Source organism: Balaenoptera musculus, chromosome 8, assembly GCF_009873245.2.
Source record: "Balaenoptera musculus isolate JJ_BM4_2016_0621 chromosome 8, mBalMus1.pri.v3, whole genome shotgun sequence".
Lineage (NCBI taxonomy): Eukaryota > Metazoa > Chordata > Mammalia > Artiodactyla > Balaenopteridae > Balaenoptera > Balaenoptera musculus.
In genome coordinates this window covers 53842483-53862047 of record NC_045792.1, presented here as the reverse complement: position 1 = coordinate 53862047, position 19565 = coordinate 53842483, and the positions used below count along the sequence as shown (strand labels likewise).

Genomic DNA, 19565 nt, shown 5'->3' with positions numbered 1-19565 from the left:
CTCTCCAGAAAGTGGGCATAGAGGGAACCTACCTCAACATTATAAAGGCCATATACGACAAACCCACAGCAAACATCATTCTCAATGGTGAAAAACTGAAAGCATTTCCTCTAAGATCAGGAACGAGACAAGGATGTCCACTCTCACCACTATTATTCAACATAGTTTTGGAAGTCCTAGCCATGGCAATCAGAGAAGAAAAAGAAATAAAAGGAATCCAAATTGGAAAAGAAGAAGTAAAACTGTCACTGTTTGCAGATGACATGATACTATACATAGAGAATCCTAAAAATGCCACCAGAAAACTACTAGAGCTAATCAATGAATATGGTAAAGTTGCAGGATACAAAATTAATGCACAGAAATCTCTTGCATTCCTATACACTAATGATGAAAAATCTGAAAGGGAAATTATGGAAACACTCCCATTTACCATTGCAACAAAAGGAATAAAATACCTAGGAATAAACCTACCTAGGGAGACAAAAGACCCGTATGCAGAAAACTATAAGACACTGATGAAAGAAATTAAAGATGATACAAACAGATGGAGAGATATACCATGTTCTTGGATTGGAAGAATCAACATTGTGAAAATGAGTATACTACCCAAAGCAATCTACAGATTCAATGCAATCCCTATCAAATTACCAATGGCATTTTTTATAGAACTAGAACAAAAAATCTTAAAATTTGTATGGAGACACAAAAGACTCCGAATAGCCAAAGCAGTCTTGAGGGAAAAAAACGGAGCTGGAGGAATCAGATTCCCTGACTTCAGACTATACTACAAAGCTACAGTAATCAAGACAATATGGTACTGGCACAAAAACAGAAACATAGATCAATGGAACAAGATAGAAAGCCCAGAGATAAACCCATGCACCTATGGTCAACTAATCTATGAAAAAGGAGGCAAAGATATACAATGGAGAAAAGACAGTCTCTTCAATAAGTGGTGCTGGGAAAACTGGACAGCTACATGTAAAACAATGAAATTAGAATACTCCCTAACACCATACACAAAAATAAACTCAAAATGGATTCGAGACCTAAATGTAAGACCGGACACTATAAAACTCTTAGAGGAAAACATAGGAAGAACACTCTTTGACATAAATCACAGCAAGATCTTTTTTGATCCACCTCCTAGAGTAATGGAAATAAAAACAAAAATAAACAAATGGGACCTAATGAAACTTAAAAGCTTTTGCACAGCAAAGGAAACCATAAACAAGACGAAAAGACAACCCTCAGAATGGGAGAAAATATTTGCAAATGAATCAACAGACAAAGGATTAATCTCCAAAATATATAAACAGCTCATTCAGCTCAATATTAAAGAAACAAACAACCCAATCCAAAAATGGGCAGAAGACCTAAATAGACATTTCTCCAAAGAAGACATACAGATGGCCAAGAAGTACATGAAAAGATGCTCAACATCACTAATTATTAGAGAAATGCAAATCAAAACTACAATGAGGCATCACCTCACACCAGTTAGAATGGGCATCATCAGAAAATCTACAAACAACAAATGCTGGAGAGGGTGTGGAGAAAAGGGAACCCTCTTGCACTGTTGGTGGGAATGTAAATTGATACAGCCACTATGGAGAACAATATGGAGGTTCCTTAAAAAACTAAAAATAGAATTACCATATGACCCAGCAATCCCACTACTGGGCATAAACCCAGCGAAAACCGTAATTCAAAAAGACACATGCACCCCAATGTTCACTGCAGCACTATTTATAATAGCCAGGTCATGGAAGCAACCTAAATGCCCATCGACAGATGAATGGATAAATAAGTTGTGGTACGTATATACAATGGAATATTACTCAGCCATAAAAAGGAACGAAATTGAGTCATTTGTTGAGACGTGGATGGATCTAGAGTCTGTCATACAGAGTGAAGTAAGTCAGAAAGAGAAAAACAAATATCGTATATTAACGCATGTACGTGGAACCTAGAAAAATGGTACAGACGAACCGGTTTGCGGGCCAAAAGTTGAGACACAGATGTAGAGAACAAACGTATGGATGCCAAGGGGGGAAAACCGCGGTGGGGTGGGGATGGTGGTGTGCTGTATTGGGCGATTGGGATTGACATGTATAGACTGATGTGTATAAAATTGATGACTGATTAAAAAAAAAAAAAGAAAAAGAAAAATCATGAGCAAGTGAATAGGAAAAGAATCTCAAGGCCAGGAATTCAGTGGATATTTTCAGTCAGCTTAAAGACAAAACTTGGGTTTTCCCTTAAGTGGCAAGTGACTTAGTCAGTGGCCATCATAGGCAGAAAGTTAAATTAGTCCCTCTAAGTGTCTTTATCTTAATGAAGCTGTTTCACTATGTTGGCAAATAATGAAATGAGGCAAAAAGGCAAGAAAGGAGAAATCGAGAAGAGGGTGAAGGGATTCCAAACATGGATTAATGAGCAATAGTAGCAGTACAAGAGAATTCTTAGCAAATCACAATAGACCAGAGGGCTAAGAATAATCCAGCGGCAGAAGAGGAAGCAAAAAGAGAACATTATTTAGCCTTAAAGCAGCTTCCCTTGTCCGATTATGTTTAATGGAAGCCTAAAATCTACAGGCATGTTTATTACTGACTCATGTTATTCTACTCTTTATGTCACACATTTTAAAGTCTCCATCTGATACAATAAAATCAGTGACCAATTTTATGATCTTTCATGACATGATGGATACTTTACTTTTCTTCCACAGGAGTTGTGAGGGTCGTTTCATTTTTAAACTACATGCAGAATTCTTAGTTTGATCTGCAGAATTCAGCACTCAATTATGTACCATCTTGTATAGTTCAGTAGATTTCAAAGTACTGGAGAATGTGTACCATATGCTTCCTTCTATCTCATTGCATTTTTCTTGGTGCTAAGCATGTATTAAAAGCTTAATAACTAAAAAAACAAAAACGAAACAAACAAACAAAAAAAAACAGACCAATCACAAGCACTGAACACGAGACTGTGATTAAAAATCTTCCAACAAACAAGGATCAGAGATTTGAATTGACTACAAACTTACCAGGGGTCAACAATGAAACAGAACTCTTAAAAAAAAAAAAAATCAAATCAAGTTCTGTAGAGTTTAGAACAAAGGAGGGGTCCCAATGTCTCCGTACCAGTGATATCTCAAACGAAACTACTGAATGCCACATTTTAAGAGAATGCAGACAAACTAGAAGTTATTCAGCAGGGTAAGCAGGATAAGGAAAGATTTGAGATGCAGAATGATTTAAAGACCTACATGTTTGACTCAGGCAGATGGGCTGAAGGCGTTCCCTGGGGTAGAACAAACAGTATCAGGACCAGCTGTGAGAAGCTACAGGGTGGTAGGGTTCAGCCTAACCCAGAAGACTGTACAGCAATCAGAGGTGTCCACCAACATGCAGGGTCATTGGCAGAGAGCCAAGCATCATAGACGAATCTTAAATGGAGGCAGTTCTGAGTGCTAGTGTTGCCTTCTCCCCTAAGAGCTCTACCATCCATCCATCCCAAAGACCCTATCTCTCTGACAGGACTACCACTCCATACCTGTCCAAGTAGTTCACAATATTTGGGTTCTTGTTTTCCCTCATGACCAGGATCTCATTAATAATCAGCTCTTTCTTCGGCTGCTGCTGAAGGTTCATCTGCTTAATGGCCACCTGAAATTAGAGTACATTCAATGTACAACCAGAGTCACTAAGCATTTACTGAGCACCTACTAAGTACCAGACATAAACACTAAGGAGATAGAAATGAATAAGATATGGTCTTAGCCCTTGAGGAAATCACAGTTCATCTCTGGAGACCAGTGGTACTCAGTGTGAGGTCCCCAGACCAGCAACATCAACATTATCTAGGAATGTGCTAGAAATAAAAACTTTCAGTCCCCACATAAACCTACTGAATCAGAAATTCTGTGGGTTGTTTTTTTGCACAAACTTTCTATTTAATGGAAAAGTTCACTTGCTAAGTATAAGGATCATTTATTACTTGGCATTGGTACTGGTGTCACTGGAGGTGAGGATAAGACATAGTTATGAAGAATTTAAATGAGGAAGTGAAAGAATTTAAAAACTGATCTTTCCATTCATCTCTCTACCTTCTTAGATCTCTACTTAATCCAAGCCCAAGTAAATAGGGACTTCCTTTTCCTCAGAAACTCTGTACTTTAATAAGCCCTCCAGGCAATTCTCATGTGCACCAAAGTGTGAAGATCAAACTTGCTACTAAATAAAATACTTATATTAGAAAAATACTTTTAAAATTCACAATATAAAAGAGGTATGCTATAAGAAAAGTCCCTACAAAGTGTTACAGGAACATAAAACTGGGCCAAGAACTCTTTCACACTATCAATGCAGAGGTTTCATAAAGGGGAGATGAGTTTTTGAACTTGTTGTGGAAAAATAAATCAGAGTTGACCAGGTTAAGAAAGAATAGAAAAAGGGGATCCTTAATGTTTATGTATGAAAAAGATATTGATAGGCTTTTTGTCTACAGAAATAAACAAATTTTCACATAATACAAATTTAAGGAACACATCAGTTTCCAAGGCACTTTTGAGACCTTTTTTATCTGTCGGGTACTATGTAGGGTATTCTCAAATGTATTTCATTTAATCCTCTGAGACACGTTATGAGTTAAATATTACTATTGACCCCCTTTGACAGATAAGGAAATTGTGATTAGAGAGGATATGTAACTTGCCTACACAGCTATTCAGTAGCAAAGTCAGGATTAGAATCTCAAAAGTGACGCCCATTTATCCTGCACACACAACCAGATTAATCTTCCCCACAGTACACATTTGGTGACTCTCTCCCCTGTTCAAAGCAGAAATGGCTCCTGTTTGCCTAGAGATGCTCCTTGGCCCAACATTCGAAGTCCTTATGATCTGACCCCTATCTTACTTCTTTCTCACTGTATTCCTTCATATACTACAATCTGAGCTTCTCTCCATTTAGAACATCTTGCTCCACTGTTTTTACATGTTCCAAACCTTCTTATACTTTGTATCAGACCAAAAGAAACCTCATTCTCCAAACCAGATAGGCTTTTTGCCTTCTTTAAAGCCCCATAAGATTATACTTATACCTCTCTTGTGGAACTCAGCACATACTGAATTGTATGATGATTAGTTAGGGTGTGTCTCTCGAGAAGCTTGAGAGCTCATTTGAAAGCTCAGAATCCCTGGTGCCAAGCACAGGGCCTGACACACAGTGGGTGCTCAACAAATCTTTTCAGAAATGAAGAGGAAAAGACAGAATTCAGTGGGTTGATAAATACTTTGTTTTTAAACCACAAAGAGCATTAGCAATAGGCTGCTCTATCCCATAGGAGTAGACCTTAAATTATTTCCTAAATGTTTATTCCCTAGAAATAACAGCCAAGAACATGAACACCTAACAGAACAACTAAAATTAGTCTTTCCAGAATCAGCAAGAAGTGTAGAGGATGAATAATTCAACTTGTATGGGAAAACTCCAAATTCTATTATTTCTTCAATCAAGTATGGACAATCTTCTCCCATGAGCCAGTTCATCAGTAAGAATAGAAATGATTTTTTAAAACATTTTGATCACCTCCATTCCCTGCCCCAAGTGAGAAAAAATTGCTTTGGAGTGGAGTCTCCTATCAGGTTAGGCTTCTGGTCTGGCTGCAGCTTGCTATAACAGCTGATGTTTACCTTTTTCTAATGTCTAAAGAGGAACACATTGATCTAAAGACACATTACATTAAGATTGCAAGCCCTTACAAACATACTAAGATCTGGAGCCTTTGCAGTTCCTCAGGCCATCCTGGAAGATGGGACAGTGCTTATGAACCTCACAGAGGTCACTGCTGGCAGCAGCAAGGGAAAAAAGAGGCAGGCCACGGATGACAGAGGGGGTGGCAGGACACCAGGAATTCTTTACAGTAGTCCTTAACTATGGGCTAGGCTAAATGCCCTTCACCTAATCAGATCCCTCCTATTCAGGCCAGCAGATGGCACTTCTATAACAGAAAAATAACTGGACTTGAACCCTGAGGGCCTAAGCTCTGGGGCTGAGTCTGTCACTTACTAACCTTGACCAGTCACAAGCTCTCTGAGCCTCGGTCCCTTTATCAGTACTGAGGATAATAATCCCAACCCTGAATCCCTTCCTCACAGGATTGTTTTGAGAACTAAATGAAACAGTGGTCAATGTGTTACTCATACATAAGAAATGTAAATAATACAGTAAGACAACAATGAAAATGCTAATCATTGTCATAACTGCATTTGACGAGTAATTGGCACAGAGCAGCAAGAGTGACAACGTTATCAGCAGGAATGACAGCAAAAACAAACCACCCTCCCACCACTACTGTTTACTGAATGCCTACTCTGTGCCAGTGCTGTGTTAGGTGCTCTACTGACATTATCTCTGTAAAACCTAACAACAACCCTGTCAAGCAAGAATCATTATCTTCATTTTCAGGGAAGAAAATGAAGACTAAGACTTACAAGAAAGTTGCCCAAGGTCATAATCAATGCCTTCAGGTTCATACGACTTCAAAGCCTCTTCCAGTCTACTCTTTCTATTACACACATTCCCTCTAAAAAATGGGTTTGAAAATTAATTGCTGGATCTGTAACTGGAAGATTTCCAGCACTAATATGCTAATCTTCTTACATATGACAGACAATAGCTCTCCTCTTCTCAGCTGGATAACCCCCAATAAGCACTCGCTCACAAACAAAGAGTATCTCGCTAGCTCCACTAAAGATTTACACTCCCTGGGGGAGGAAATGAGGCCTTCCTGGCTACACTGCATTAGCCACCCTAATGGACTCCCTTCCATTCATAGTTTTGTAACCACAAGGCAGGCACATAGTGAAGTCAAGTTTGTTTCCCGTGGCCAGCTGCTCACACATGGAGCCTCCAGGCCTTCCAGGAACCGGCCAGCACCAGCCTGCCTCCCATCAAGGGCTGTGAGGCCCCAGAGGCCAAAAACACGACAAGCGGCCACGGTGCCTAACCTTGGCTCTGCTGCGGCCTTGCAGCCCAGAAAGCACAAGTTAAAATTTTAGAATCAAAAGATTCTAACCCAGCCCTTGCTAACTGCTATTAGCACAACCCTGCACAAGTTACTTAAACTCCTGAGTCTCAAATTCCTCACCAGTAAAAAGGAAATAATATTACCTACCTCATAGGGTTCTTTTTAATATTAATATTAATATTTAATAGAACCTCCTTTTTTCTATCTCTACCTCCAATACAGCATATTTAAAATCAGCAGAATGATACCATCCTTCCTTCTTTACCATTATTTTATCACAGGTTCCTGTCAGCATTATAAGAGTTTTATATGTACACAATAGAAAGTATGGTTTCTTACATTTATATATACGATTTTAATGCCTGAATCTTTCACATAGTTCTTAGCACAAAGTGTAGCATAGAGCAAATGTTCAGTAAACATTCTGTAGAATAAATAAATACATACAAATAAAAATTAATATATATGTAATTCTTGGTTTATGGTATATTTTCACACACATTATTTCACTCAACTCATTCACATTTTGTGAGGTATATGTTATCATGCACATTTTATAAATAAATAAAATTCAGGCTCAGGAGGTCAAATGACTTGCCCAAGGTTTTATAAGTAAGTAAAGGTAAACATCTAGGTTATTGGATTCTCACATCAAATAACAATTAATAAATCTTCAAACATAATAATGTTTGGGTTTTTTTTAAGTTGACTTACCCTTGATGGAGCCTCACTATTTGGCTCAGACACTTGTAAAAGCCTCACAAGAGCACAGCGAGGTACGTGCTTTCCCTATTAACCATGACTTCTCCAGTACACCATGGGGTTTCAACCACCAAACATATACAAGCAGGTCCTAGTAGCCTCCCTCAGGAGAGCCCAACTCTGTTTTCACTGGAACAGGAGGTGCCTCTCTTAAGCTCTGAGCCCCATTAGTCTTTTGAACTAAGATCTTCCCCAGGCAACTCCCATATATAACCCACCTTCCAACATTCCTGCTCTGCAACCAAAGAGTACAATGCAAAGAAACTTCAAGCATTCTAGATTCCCTTCATGGCTTCCTTCTGCTGAAAATAAGATCTTAGGTATCAGGCCTTAGCAATAAGATCAGAGCTTTCCCAGCTTATGAAATGTGAGAGACAAAGAGGTGCCTCCAAATGAGGACTTCAATGTCTACTGGAATCCTGGGCACAGAGTAATGGAAGGACCACTAGATTGGGAGGCAAGAGACATATGTTTAAATCTCTTCTATATCAGATTTCTCTCCCAAGCACCAGACTTATAAAAATAATTGTCCACCAGGCAGTTTCATAAGAAAGTCTCTCAGGCGACATCTAACTTCCTCAAATCTGTACCTCCTCCTTTGTTCTTTCTCCTTGACTAGTACCACTCACTTGTGAGCCATCCTCACATTCACCAAATTCTGTCATATCTACTTAAGTACCTCTCAAATTCATCCACTTCTCCCCATTCATACTATGCTACCACCTTGGTCCAGACCATCATCTCTCACATGGAATTACACAGTAACCTCCTGACTCATTGCTCCACTCTTATCTCCCCGAATCTCTTCTCTACACTGTAGCCACAGTGACTTTTTCCAGAATCTGTAAATCTCATCATGTTAAGGAGTTCTAGTCTGCAATACTGAGAAACCAGAAGTGTCCCTATTGAGCTAAGAAGGGCAAAAACTTAACAAAAAGGAAAAAGAAACAGTGGAACTGAAGGAGTAGTAGTTGGTGGTGGATACTTACCTCCTGTCCTGTGGCCACATCCATTGCAGTGTACACAGTGCCTGAAGCACTGAACAACAGGTGGGGGAAAGAAAAAAACAGGTGTTAGATGAAGTGACATTTGTCAAGTGAAGCTCTACACACATCTGGCAATGCAAGTGTTAATAAAAATAGAAGCAAAAATAATCCTCCCCATTGCCTCTCCCACTCCACTCTCATGAGAGGCAGTATGTAGTAGTAAAGAGAATATACGCTCTAGTGGCCATCAGGAAGTGAGGGAAGAAAGGAGGGACGGAGGAAGAAAGGCAGAGAAATACTAGGAATAATGCTAGGAAAGTAATCATGTCCATTCTAAATGACTAAAAACCACACTTTATGCCTATAACCATGAACCCTGTGTGTTTGTAGATGAGTGATATGCAACAATATTTGTAACCTTATATGTCAGTATGTCAGATTTATATGATGCGATTGAAAGAAACTTAAAATTCTATGTACTGCAAAAATGTATTCTAGGCAAGCTCTGTGTTTATGCTTCCCAGGGAAGTCAGGTCAATTCGGGGGAAAAGTCACTTGTAAGTTTGCCTGGAAGACAGAAATTATGGTCACCAGCTTCCCAACTACAACTCTTTAGTTAGGATCCTAGCTACATGTCAGGAAGTTGACATCATAAGATATGGACAATCAAATAAGGATGGGATTCTTTGCATTGGCAGTTATTTCCCCATTGCCTGATCATCCTACTTCTAGACATCTTCTGTCATAAAGCTGATGTCTATATTCCTGTCCCCATTCTCCCCTATCCCACCAGATATACCATTCTTAAAGGGCCAATATGCCCAGTCCTCGGGGAACTGGACATTTTGAGACTGTGTCTCCATGATTACAGAGGCTCAGAAGCTACTGAGGCCCACTGGTTAGTTCCTGATTGTTTCTGCCTCAAATAGACATATGATTAGACTATGAATTCCAGGTCAAAAAAACCTTCAGGTCTTAAAGGGAAAAAAAAAACCAAGCAAAATTATAATAGTACTAATTTATCTTATTTGTGTGCCATGTACAGTTTTAAAATCATGGAATGTGGAAACATCAACACAGGTGCTTAATACATATTGCATTCCTCCCTTAGCACTAACACACCTGTCAAGTAAGCAAGGAAAAAAACTTTTGCAGATCATGCCTATTTATGGGCCTCATACATCTGAACACACACATCAGCAGTTTGGGAGGTGAAAGACCCTGAATCCACAACCCCTCTCACTTAAATGAAGAAACTGAAGTCCAGAGATAGGACCTGACTTGCCCACACTTGTCTGTGTACCTTGCTGCTACATTCTTAATATCTCAATGTAATTATCTAAAGGAAATACCAACCCAGATTACTCTGAGGCAAGCAAAACAATTTCTTCTCAAGGTGTTAACTACCTTATACCAGTTCAGACTCACAAAAGCACCAGACCAGGAAAAATTGAGATCCACTCAAGTCCAGGGTTGTTTTGAGGATTGAATTAAACAACAGATGCAAATAACAGATGTAAGCTGTACAATACTGTACAAATACAACATCAGGATATTATGCATTACTTTATCTTATTTCAGAAGTTCTTGGATGCATAAAAAAGAAAACTAAAACAGAAAGCTTCAATGACTTCATTAACAACAATGCTTTCACTCAAGTAACACTGAGAGCTTTCTACAAGCCAGACACTTCAGTTTCTTTTTAATTTTAGCTAATTGGGTATATCTGTAGAAATCTTATTATTTTTCTTTTTTATACGAAGGTATAACTTACCTAAAGTAATCTGCGCAAATCTCAAGTATACAACTTGATGATTTTTCAATATGTACACACCTACATGTTCACCATCACGATCACCCCTGAAGGTTCTCTCTTGCCACATCCCAATCAACACTCCCCTCCCAGACGCAATGAGTATTCTGACTTATATTAGCATTAGTTTTGCCTGTTCTTTAACTCCATATAAATAAAATCATACAGCATGTGCTCTTTTGTATCTGGCTTCTCTTACTCAAAATAATGGCCACTTTTAAGACTTATCACAGTATATTATAATTTTTTGTTTGACTCTCTCCTTCTGTAGACATGGGGTCTCTGAAGGGAGAGACTGATTCATAGCTGTATTCACAGTGCCTAGCACCTAACAGGAATTCAGTTAAGATTTGCTGAGTTCAGTACATTGAGGGCAGTATACAAGATGCAGAGAAGGAATCAGAGAGCAAGAGACATGAATTCTGGCATCCACTAGAAAAACAGATCCCATTATACTAGCAGAAGAGTCTGCAGTTCTGAGTCTTCCATTTCATATTAGTGCTGGTAGGTCTCAGCATCAGGTAAACGGGGTTAATCTGGAAAAGCAGAGCTATAATTTGGGAAGGTTTTGTGCTAAGAAAATAAATGGGTTTTTCACCCTCACCACAGGTATATTTTTAGCAACCATGTCAGCTAATGGCACATCTCACATATTAAACATAATTCTGTAAACCTGAGGTCAGCCTAACAAAACACCTTCAGATGGGTGAGGGGTGAGGTGGAGAAAGAAGAACAAGATTTATGAGAGGCAAAACAAAAGCAAAATCATATATAACAGCACACACAATTTTAAGTCATTTTTCTAGGGAAGAAAATGCCCCTACTAACCCTTGTCCAATCTTCTCAAACCGTGTGTATTTCTTCTTAGGATCGCCCACACTCACTATGCTCCCTTTGAAAGAAACAGAGAACATGAATCAGTTTTTCCCAGATCAACATACAAAATAGGCCCCATATTTCCCCAAATGCTGAGCTGGAAAGGATTAAAGAACTATCTCCAATACCTAAAAACCACACTAAGCAGGTCCTTAGTTTTCCCTCTTTAAGTATCAACCAGAAATTTCATCTCCTTACCGCTTTTATTCATAGTACTCTAATCCAATTCTAAACTCCTAAAAGTTATTCATTCATTTAAAATCCATTCATTCAATAGACATTTACTCATTTTAACATGCTCACTTACTATGTACTAAGCTCTATGTTGAATGCAACAAATAAAGAGATAGATGAGACACAGTTAAGACAGTCTCTGCTCTCAAGAAGCTCTAATCTCAGAGGAGACAAACAATAAGTATAAAGTTCCATGAAAATATAATAATTGTGGTGATACAGAAAGAGGCAAAAATATAGACTGGAAAGGCTTCAGAAGGGAAGTGATATCTGGACTAATTTTTACAGGGTTAGTAGGAATTAGCCAGGGAGAGAAAGTCAAGAAAGGGTTACAACAGAAAGTACTTCAAGTGCAAAGACACAGAGGTATGAGAGAGTTGACAGTTTCAAAAAAAGTATTCTGGAGATGGTAAAACTAAGGCCCACAGAAAGGAAGATACTTCCCCTCAAGGTCACACAGCAAATTGGTGTCAGAGCTAAGATTAGGAGCTTGGTTTTGGTCTCCCAGTCCAAAGCACTTTCCACTAATACCAATTACTAGGATTTGGTACTTTTCACATACATTATTTCATCTGACTTACAAATGAGACAGGTATTAACATCCCTATTTAAAAGATGAGAAAAAGGAGGCCCAGAGAACAGTAGGAAATCGCCCAACATGCAAGTTAGTGGCTGTGCTTCAACCCACGGGTCCTTAACTCCCAGGCCAGTCTGCTTCCCATAATTCTATGTTCTAAGTATTACTGTTTAAAAAAAAAAATCTGGTTCAGAGAAATAGAATACATACAAGAGTAAACAGATGGCTAGGTAAGTGGCTTTTCTTATTTCATCATTTCATAAGGGCTCTGGGCAAGGGCAACTTTTAAAAGAGTGAAATTTTTTTAAAAAGTCAAGTAAGAATTATCAGGACAAAATCGAGAGCTGCTAAGCTGAGGAACCAGAAACGTCAGCTTTAAAAAGCAATGCAGACTTGACCAAATCAGTCACATCAAATCCTCTTTAGAAGTAGATAAGTTCAAAGAATAAATCAAAGGCCTTGTCAGATGATTCTTCCAAGCCTACAGACCAACCCAGTCCTTTCTTCTCATATGAATTCTCCTGCAGATTACTGAAAAAGAGAAACAAGCTACCCTAATATTTCTGGTCACAAAAAAAAAGTAAAATGGAAGTTTCCACCTGACTGCAAGAAACAGCATGTTCTGATTACAGGAGCACAAGTTGCGCTCTAACCCCAGCTCTGTCACTTCTTGGTTGTGTGAATTTTCGCAGAGTATTTAGCATCCGTAGCCTCAAATACCTTAACTGCAAAAAATGAGGATTATAATGTCTGTCTTCAAGGGTTAAAATGAGGAGTAAATGAAAAAAAAATCAAGAAAATGCCTTGCTTATCATTTGGTACATAGCACAGGCTCACAAAACGTTAGTTTCCCTTACTTCTTTTCCTTCAGCCAAGATGGCAGATCCGTCTTCTGTCAACAGAAACATCAATAATCAACATAGCAATCTTTCCCACCAGGTTTAGACAAGGCCTCAGTCTTTCTCAACACAACATTCCAGACTATTCACTAGGTAAAAGCTATTTGTCATCTCCATAACCCATGCCTAGTGGTAAGTGATTTCTAGCCCTTCAAGTGGGCTATCCACGCTATCATCACATTCCCATCCCAATGTTGCATCTAATCAGGGCTGGTGAGACAGAGGAGGTGGGTGCAAGGACAGGTGAAGAGAAGCACAGTCTGGCTAAGATATAAAGCACAGCCAGCCAGCCACATACACCTAGCGCAGAACCGAGATCTTTATAGCAATAGAATTCCAGCTTTGTGCTTGACCAGTCACATACCAGAGGGAAATTCAAAAACCTGGAAAGTGCTTACGTAATTTCTCCAAGATCTCCTCATCAGACATTTTAGGTTTCTTCTTCTGCTTCTCAGTATTCCGGGTCAGAGCATCTGGCGGAGTGGCATTATTCTCAGTAGGTGAAATGGGAGATGTAGCCACATCCCGAGTTGGAGTAATAGGAAGTGGTTCAATCACGGACCGTGTGTATACCTGTATTGTTGGTGCAAAAATTTGGCAAGGCCAGTCTCTCTTAGATGTGTGTGTTAGAACATCCACAGAAGAACAAATCCCAGTAAACTCATCCCTTCTCCTAGGTCAAAATCTATGTTACTCTTCCTCTATACTAAGGCTGTGAGGATGGAATGGCCTTCCTTGCTCTCACTATACACAACAAGGGTTAGTGAGAGTCTGAGCACTTAAGATATTCAGTACAAGTTAGACAACTCTCATTATAAATAGTTTAAAGGACATTCTATCATTAGATGGGAATCCCCTTCATCGGTAAAATTCTATTCTTTCCCAAGCTGAAATGAATATCCTGTATTCCCATAGTACTTCCCACGGCTAATACAACACATTATCTTCATTTGAGTTACTGCCCCTTTAAATCCTGAACCCTCACAGAGAAGGAACTGCAATTGTTCTTCTTTAAGAGGCAGTAACAGTGTAGTCATTTAGATCACAGACTCTGGAACCTGACTGCCTGGACTTAAATCCCAACTCTTATTCTTACCTTGTATGACTTTGGGCAGATTATTTAACTTCTCTATGCTTTAGTTTCCTCAATTGTAAAATGGTGATGTTAGTGATACCTATCTTATAGAGCTGCTGTGGTAATAAATTAATTAATGTGTGAAATGAGTAACATCACACCCAAAAGACACTAAGCCTTCAAATTTTGGCAAATATTATTATATTTCCTATTCATTCATTTACTAAACATTTACTGAGAATCTATTCTTTGCCTTGCTGTACAAAATGCTGCCCCATCCACTATTCCTGTGAAGGAAGTCTTGGAGAAAGTCCTAACTGAAAGGCAAAAGGGATAAATGTCAGAAGATACGAGCAAACTGTATACTATTAAGGTACAGAAGAAGTGATCATACATTATACTGCCTTTCCCCAGGAGATGCATCAAGGCATTTATCACCTTTTTTCATAAAAATATCACAACAAATTTTTGGTTAGTCTATAAGCTCTATGAAGACAGGGAATCTGTGTCATTCATCCCTGAGCTCCTATATCTAACCAGTTGCCCAACAGAAAGCAAGCATTCAGGAAAATGTTTGATGAATCGATGAATAAATAAATAGGATTCTTCAGCTGGATCTTGAAGGATGGACATGATTGTAATAGGTAGAAAAGGGAGAGAACTTTCCACATAGTGGAAATAGCAGTAAGTCAAGACACTGAGATCAGAGACTACAGCTTCTTTCCTGACAATTCCAGCGTAATGATTTCTTAATTTTCTATTCTTGTACATGTAGACAAACTATATCCCTGGCACCTAAACCTGTACTTTCATGCCTTCTCCTCCTCCTTTAGTTCTCTTGACATGCCTCCTTAAGGGCACGAACCCTGCCTTTTCCTTCTCTAAAATTCTCTTTTTCTGGCTCCCAGCACAGGTCTGCTCACATAAAAAGGCCACTGTGCTATGTTGGAATACAACCTGGACCTGGGGTCAATTACCTGCTTTCAGTTCTAGCTCTTTTGCTTACTTAGAGACTTTGGGTAGATCAATTTACCTCTCCAAATCTCAGCTTCTTCTTCTATAAATTAGGAATTAACAATGTCTTTTTAGAAAGGAATGCTATCAAGATCAAATTTATCAATTCATTCAGTACTAACTGCCTTTCTAAAACCTTCCAAGAGCTATGTTAAGCACTGCAAATACACACATATATATATGTATTTGCATATATATGTATTTGTATAAATATATGTGTGTGTATATGTATATGTGTGTGTGTGTATACACACACACACACATAGGAGTTCGTGGTTTAGTGGGAAAAATTTTTAAATGAACATACTTGTAAAACAAAAAAAAATACCAATATGAGATATCCTGAGAACTCTCCAATTTTGAAGCTCATTTTCCTTAAAGTGACTTTGTAGCCTACAGAAAGGCTGATTCCACAGATTCTGCTTATAAATTCTAATCCTAAAAGGTCATCTAATCCCCTTGAATTTCCTCCACAGCATCTCCATAGTCAGTCAACCAACCAACATCTGCTTGAACACTTCCATGAATTCTCTAATCCAGGGACAATCTTTTTTTTGTATTATCACAGAGTTTAAGCCCTAGATCATTCTTTCATTATGAAGCTCGTGTCATAATAAAAAGTCCAAACAAAGAAACACTAGTAGAGTATCATCTGATGAGAGATCAGTGCACAATGATGCTAAATCATGTAAAAGGCAGATTGTGCCAAGTGAGGGCAGAGGGACCTGGCTATTCAGAGATGCAAAAACCTCAAAAGAAGTTAAATAAAAATCACTGCCAACATCCAGCATCAAAATGCACTCCTGATGTCCAGCGTATTAATAGCACTAATGTTTTTATAAATTCTCTTGAGTCTTACAGTATCATCAATGATGTACTAAGAGGCTGAACACTGCACATTTAACAGAGAAGAGAAGATCTATAGCAGGCTAATATGCTGCTTCCCAGGAGACTGGAATAACTTATGTTAGTCTTGCACTAAGTAACATTAATTCTGTATATCTTTCTGTATGTGAAGAACAGGCTAAGTAAACTAGGCCTAAGTTGGTACAAAGACCAATTATCTAGGACACTTTGGGACTATCTGCAAACTAATGATAAATAAATACACCACTTCTTGTCTTTAATCATACAGAAAATACCTTTCAATCAAGGTAATTTGGTGATTTCACCACCTGCAAAATCTAAGGACTGCTACCAGATTATTAAACCTCTAGGCCTCAGCACCCACCCCTCACTCCCCCTCCAAACTCTAATAAATCACAAAGCTGCCCACGTCCCCAAAGACTCACAGATTTTGTGTGCTCTGGGCGTGGAGCAATCACTGGAGGTGGGGTAGCATCATCATCATCATCTTCATCTTCTGAAACTGGTAGCACTGCAGGGGTCTCAGACACCGTCTTCACGTTCTGCACAGTGGAGAAAAGCCAGATTCATCATGTCCAGCTGATATGCAACTTAAGCTACCAGAGTCACCAATCTCCCAGAAGAAACCTTCTCCTGACACCCCTTCTGAAACACACATCAGCCTCAAGATCTCCACCTTTGTGTAGCCAGTCTCAGGAACTCAGCCACCTTCCCTCTCTTCTTTTAGATACCACTCCCCACTCAGGCCCTTGGGGGCTTCCTTCTCCCACTCAAAGCCTAACTGTGGATGGGGAAACCAGCTTACAGCTTCTCTACGTGCCTAGCCCAATCTAAACTCTGAACACAAGATCATAGTTCCTTCTTCTTCTGTGAATTTTACTCTCTATGCTAAAGATAGGATAAAGTACAAAATGTAGGAGAGGGATCAAAAGTTTGGGACTTTACAAAGTTTATCATTGTAATTCCTTAGTCCTTTTTGATACGGTAAGTGGAAGTCCTAAGAGGCCTTTGCCTCTCCTTTTCCTTTCTTTACGAAAACCTACTGCAACCATTATGCCATCAGGTGCCCTCGCCTCAACCTGAAGATACAGAACATCAGGAGACCCTTGTCTCAAGAAGACAATGAGTTTTTCCCCAGACTGGATGCTATCTATTTCACTAAGCTTTTGCCCTGTCCTGGAATGCAGCACCACTAATTGAATATGCTATAATCTCAGCAACTTGATTTTCCCATGTAAACTGTACCAAAGCTGGGCTAAGACTGGCAGGTTTTAGGGCAGGTCCAGGCAAAAAGATCATACCATTACTGTTTATAACACATATTCAAGAGACAAAATAGCTCCAAAACATGAGATTTTTGATAGAGATTAAATGATTACAGTGTAGGGCCAGAGAAGCAAGGGATTTTCTGTATATATTGATATAATTCAACAGTTTCAGATATTTTCAGAGCATCTGCTTTGTGCTCAGTAAGATACTATGATGGATGCTTTTGATATAAATGTACAAAAATGAAAAAGATGGCCCATGTCCTAAAGCAGCTCACCATATGATGCAGGAGACAGAGGGACAATTCCCTTCTGCTGCCATTTGGGGCCTATGGAGAGCAGAATGTCAGGAGTCAGAATGACAGGGGATAAGTGAAGGAACTGTCTAGTCAAATGCTAGTCTAGAGCTACTGTGTGGGAGCCTGGTCTTTACTACATTTGACATACTAAGATAAGGAAAACTGAAAGCTCATAGATTCTAACAGGACCTCCAGTGCAGGGCATAACTAGAAAACTGCCAGTGACAGGCATATGTAAGCAACTAGCTTTGGTGATCACAGGCAATGAATCCATCCTCTGGGTCTCAAGTTTCATCATTCGAGGAACGTGGAAGAATAGGACAGGTATAATTTGAGGGGTGACCCTAAGTCACTTTCAGTTCTAAAATCCAATAGAGGTTCTTCCCTTGTCAAAGCACATATTTTGATATTTTTCTGCTCTAATTTCTTTTCTCCCCAATATTCCACTCAGCAAAATTTAACTAGGAACCCAAAATGGGAATGAGGTTAACTCAGCAGCCTCTTCATCATCAGGTGAAGAGGCCCTAGGGCTGACTAATGTAGACTATAAACACTTGTTTGTTGCCTCCTAAAACTCTATAAAGAAGGGGATTTCATCACCTTTCTTAGCAACACATTCTGTTTTCCACAAAGTGATGGCTTTGTGTGGTAGTATTAACAACTACCAGAATCAAGAGATTTAGGTTTTTGTCCCAGATTTTTATTTCTTATCCCTGTGTTCTTTGGCAAGGCTGTCCCACTCTAAGCTACAGTTCTCATCCATAAAATGGAGGTGATGACAGAAGCTCTCTGCCTACCTCAGAGGGCCACTGGGAGGAAGAAATAAAGTGATGTGAGTATACAAGCACTTTGTAAATGGCAAGGGGCTAGAAAGATGTAAGGAATCAATTAAATTATCATTATGTTTAATAACCACAAACCTCTTTTTTAAGAAGTGACTTCAACTCACCCATTCATTCACTGTGTACCAGGCTCGATTCAAAGCTCTGGGGCTATACTGAAGAACAAATTAGATAAAGTGCCTGGTTTTATGGATTACATTTTAGAAGAAGATACAGTCAAAATTAATCACCAAACTGCCAGGCAGTAATAAGATAAACATAGGAGAATAGAGATTGGTTGAGGGTAGGGAATTATTACTTTACATAGAGTAGTCATGGAAAGGCCTCTCTAATGGCCTGAATGAAATGAGAAAATGAGCCATCAGACCCTCTGGGAAAAGAATATTCCTGGCAGATGGAAGAAATACAGAGACTCTGAGAGAAGGGGACATGCTTGGTGTATTCCCAAAACCTCCAAGTGCCTACCTATACTACAGAGAACTGCTTATGATTTTAAAACTGCTGAACTTTGGGTAAAAACATAGGAATCTCTGACGTTCTGGCCCAGGATTGCTCCCATCCATCCCACCCTAGCTCCATCAGAGGAGGGGTTCTTCCAGGATGAGGCAGGCTGTAACTACGGGACCCAAGAGGGATTATATTCATTTGAAGCAGTGGGCAATGCCAGGCCCAGTGGTGCCATCAGTGGAAGTGACCTCCCAGAGGTAGTAGCAGGAGAGTGTCAACCACTACTAGCCTGGGGTTGCAATCCTGAATAAGGCAAACAAATTCTGGCCAAAGGTACAGCAGACACTAGAGAGAGGCCCCATACTAGTCATACATGCCTGGCTCTATGCATGTACATAAAAACTTCAAGGGCTTCCCTGGTGGTGCAGTGGTTAAGAATCCCCCTGCCAACGCAGGGGACACGGGTTCGAGCCCTGGTCCGGGAAGATCCCACATGCCGCAGAGCAACTAAGCCCGTGCGCCACAACTCCTAAGCCCGCGCACCTGGAGCCCCCGTGCTTCCACAACA

General features: G+C 39.5%; 1 protein-coding gene across 6 annotated transcripts in view; it reads right to left on the bottom strand.

Moving 5' to 3' along the window:
* LOC118898862 (serine/threonine-protein kinase PAK 1) overlaps window positions 1-19565 on the bottom strand; it is a 152115-nt gene that overhangs the window by 20242 nt on the left and 112308 nt on the right. For 3 of the 6 annotated variants that reach the window (XM_036859570.1, XM_036859572.1, XM_036859571.1), the window contains exons 6-12: window positions 18658-18705; window positions 17688-17738; window positions 16567-16683; window positions 13584-13758; window positions 11428-11491; window positions 8790-8838; window positions 3562-3674 (exon numbers count right to left, since the gene is read on the bottom strand). In XM_036859570.1, coding sequence (XP_036715465.1) covers window positions 3562-3674; window positions 8790-8838; window positions 11428-11491; window positions 13584-13758; window positions 16567-16683; window positions 17688-17738; window positions 18658-18705 — 617 coding nt within the window. The remainder of the gene's footprint in view (window positions 1-3561; window positions 3675-8789; window positions 8839-11427; window positions 11492-13583; window positions 13759-16566; window positions 16684-17687; window positions 17739-18657; window positions 18706-19565) is intronic. The other 3 variants (XM_036859576.1, XM_036859575.1, XM_036859574.1) reach the window with 2 other exon arrangements.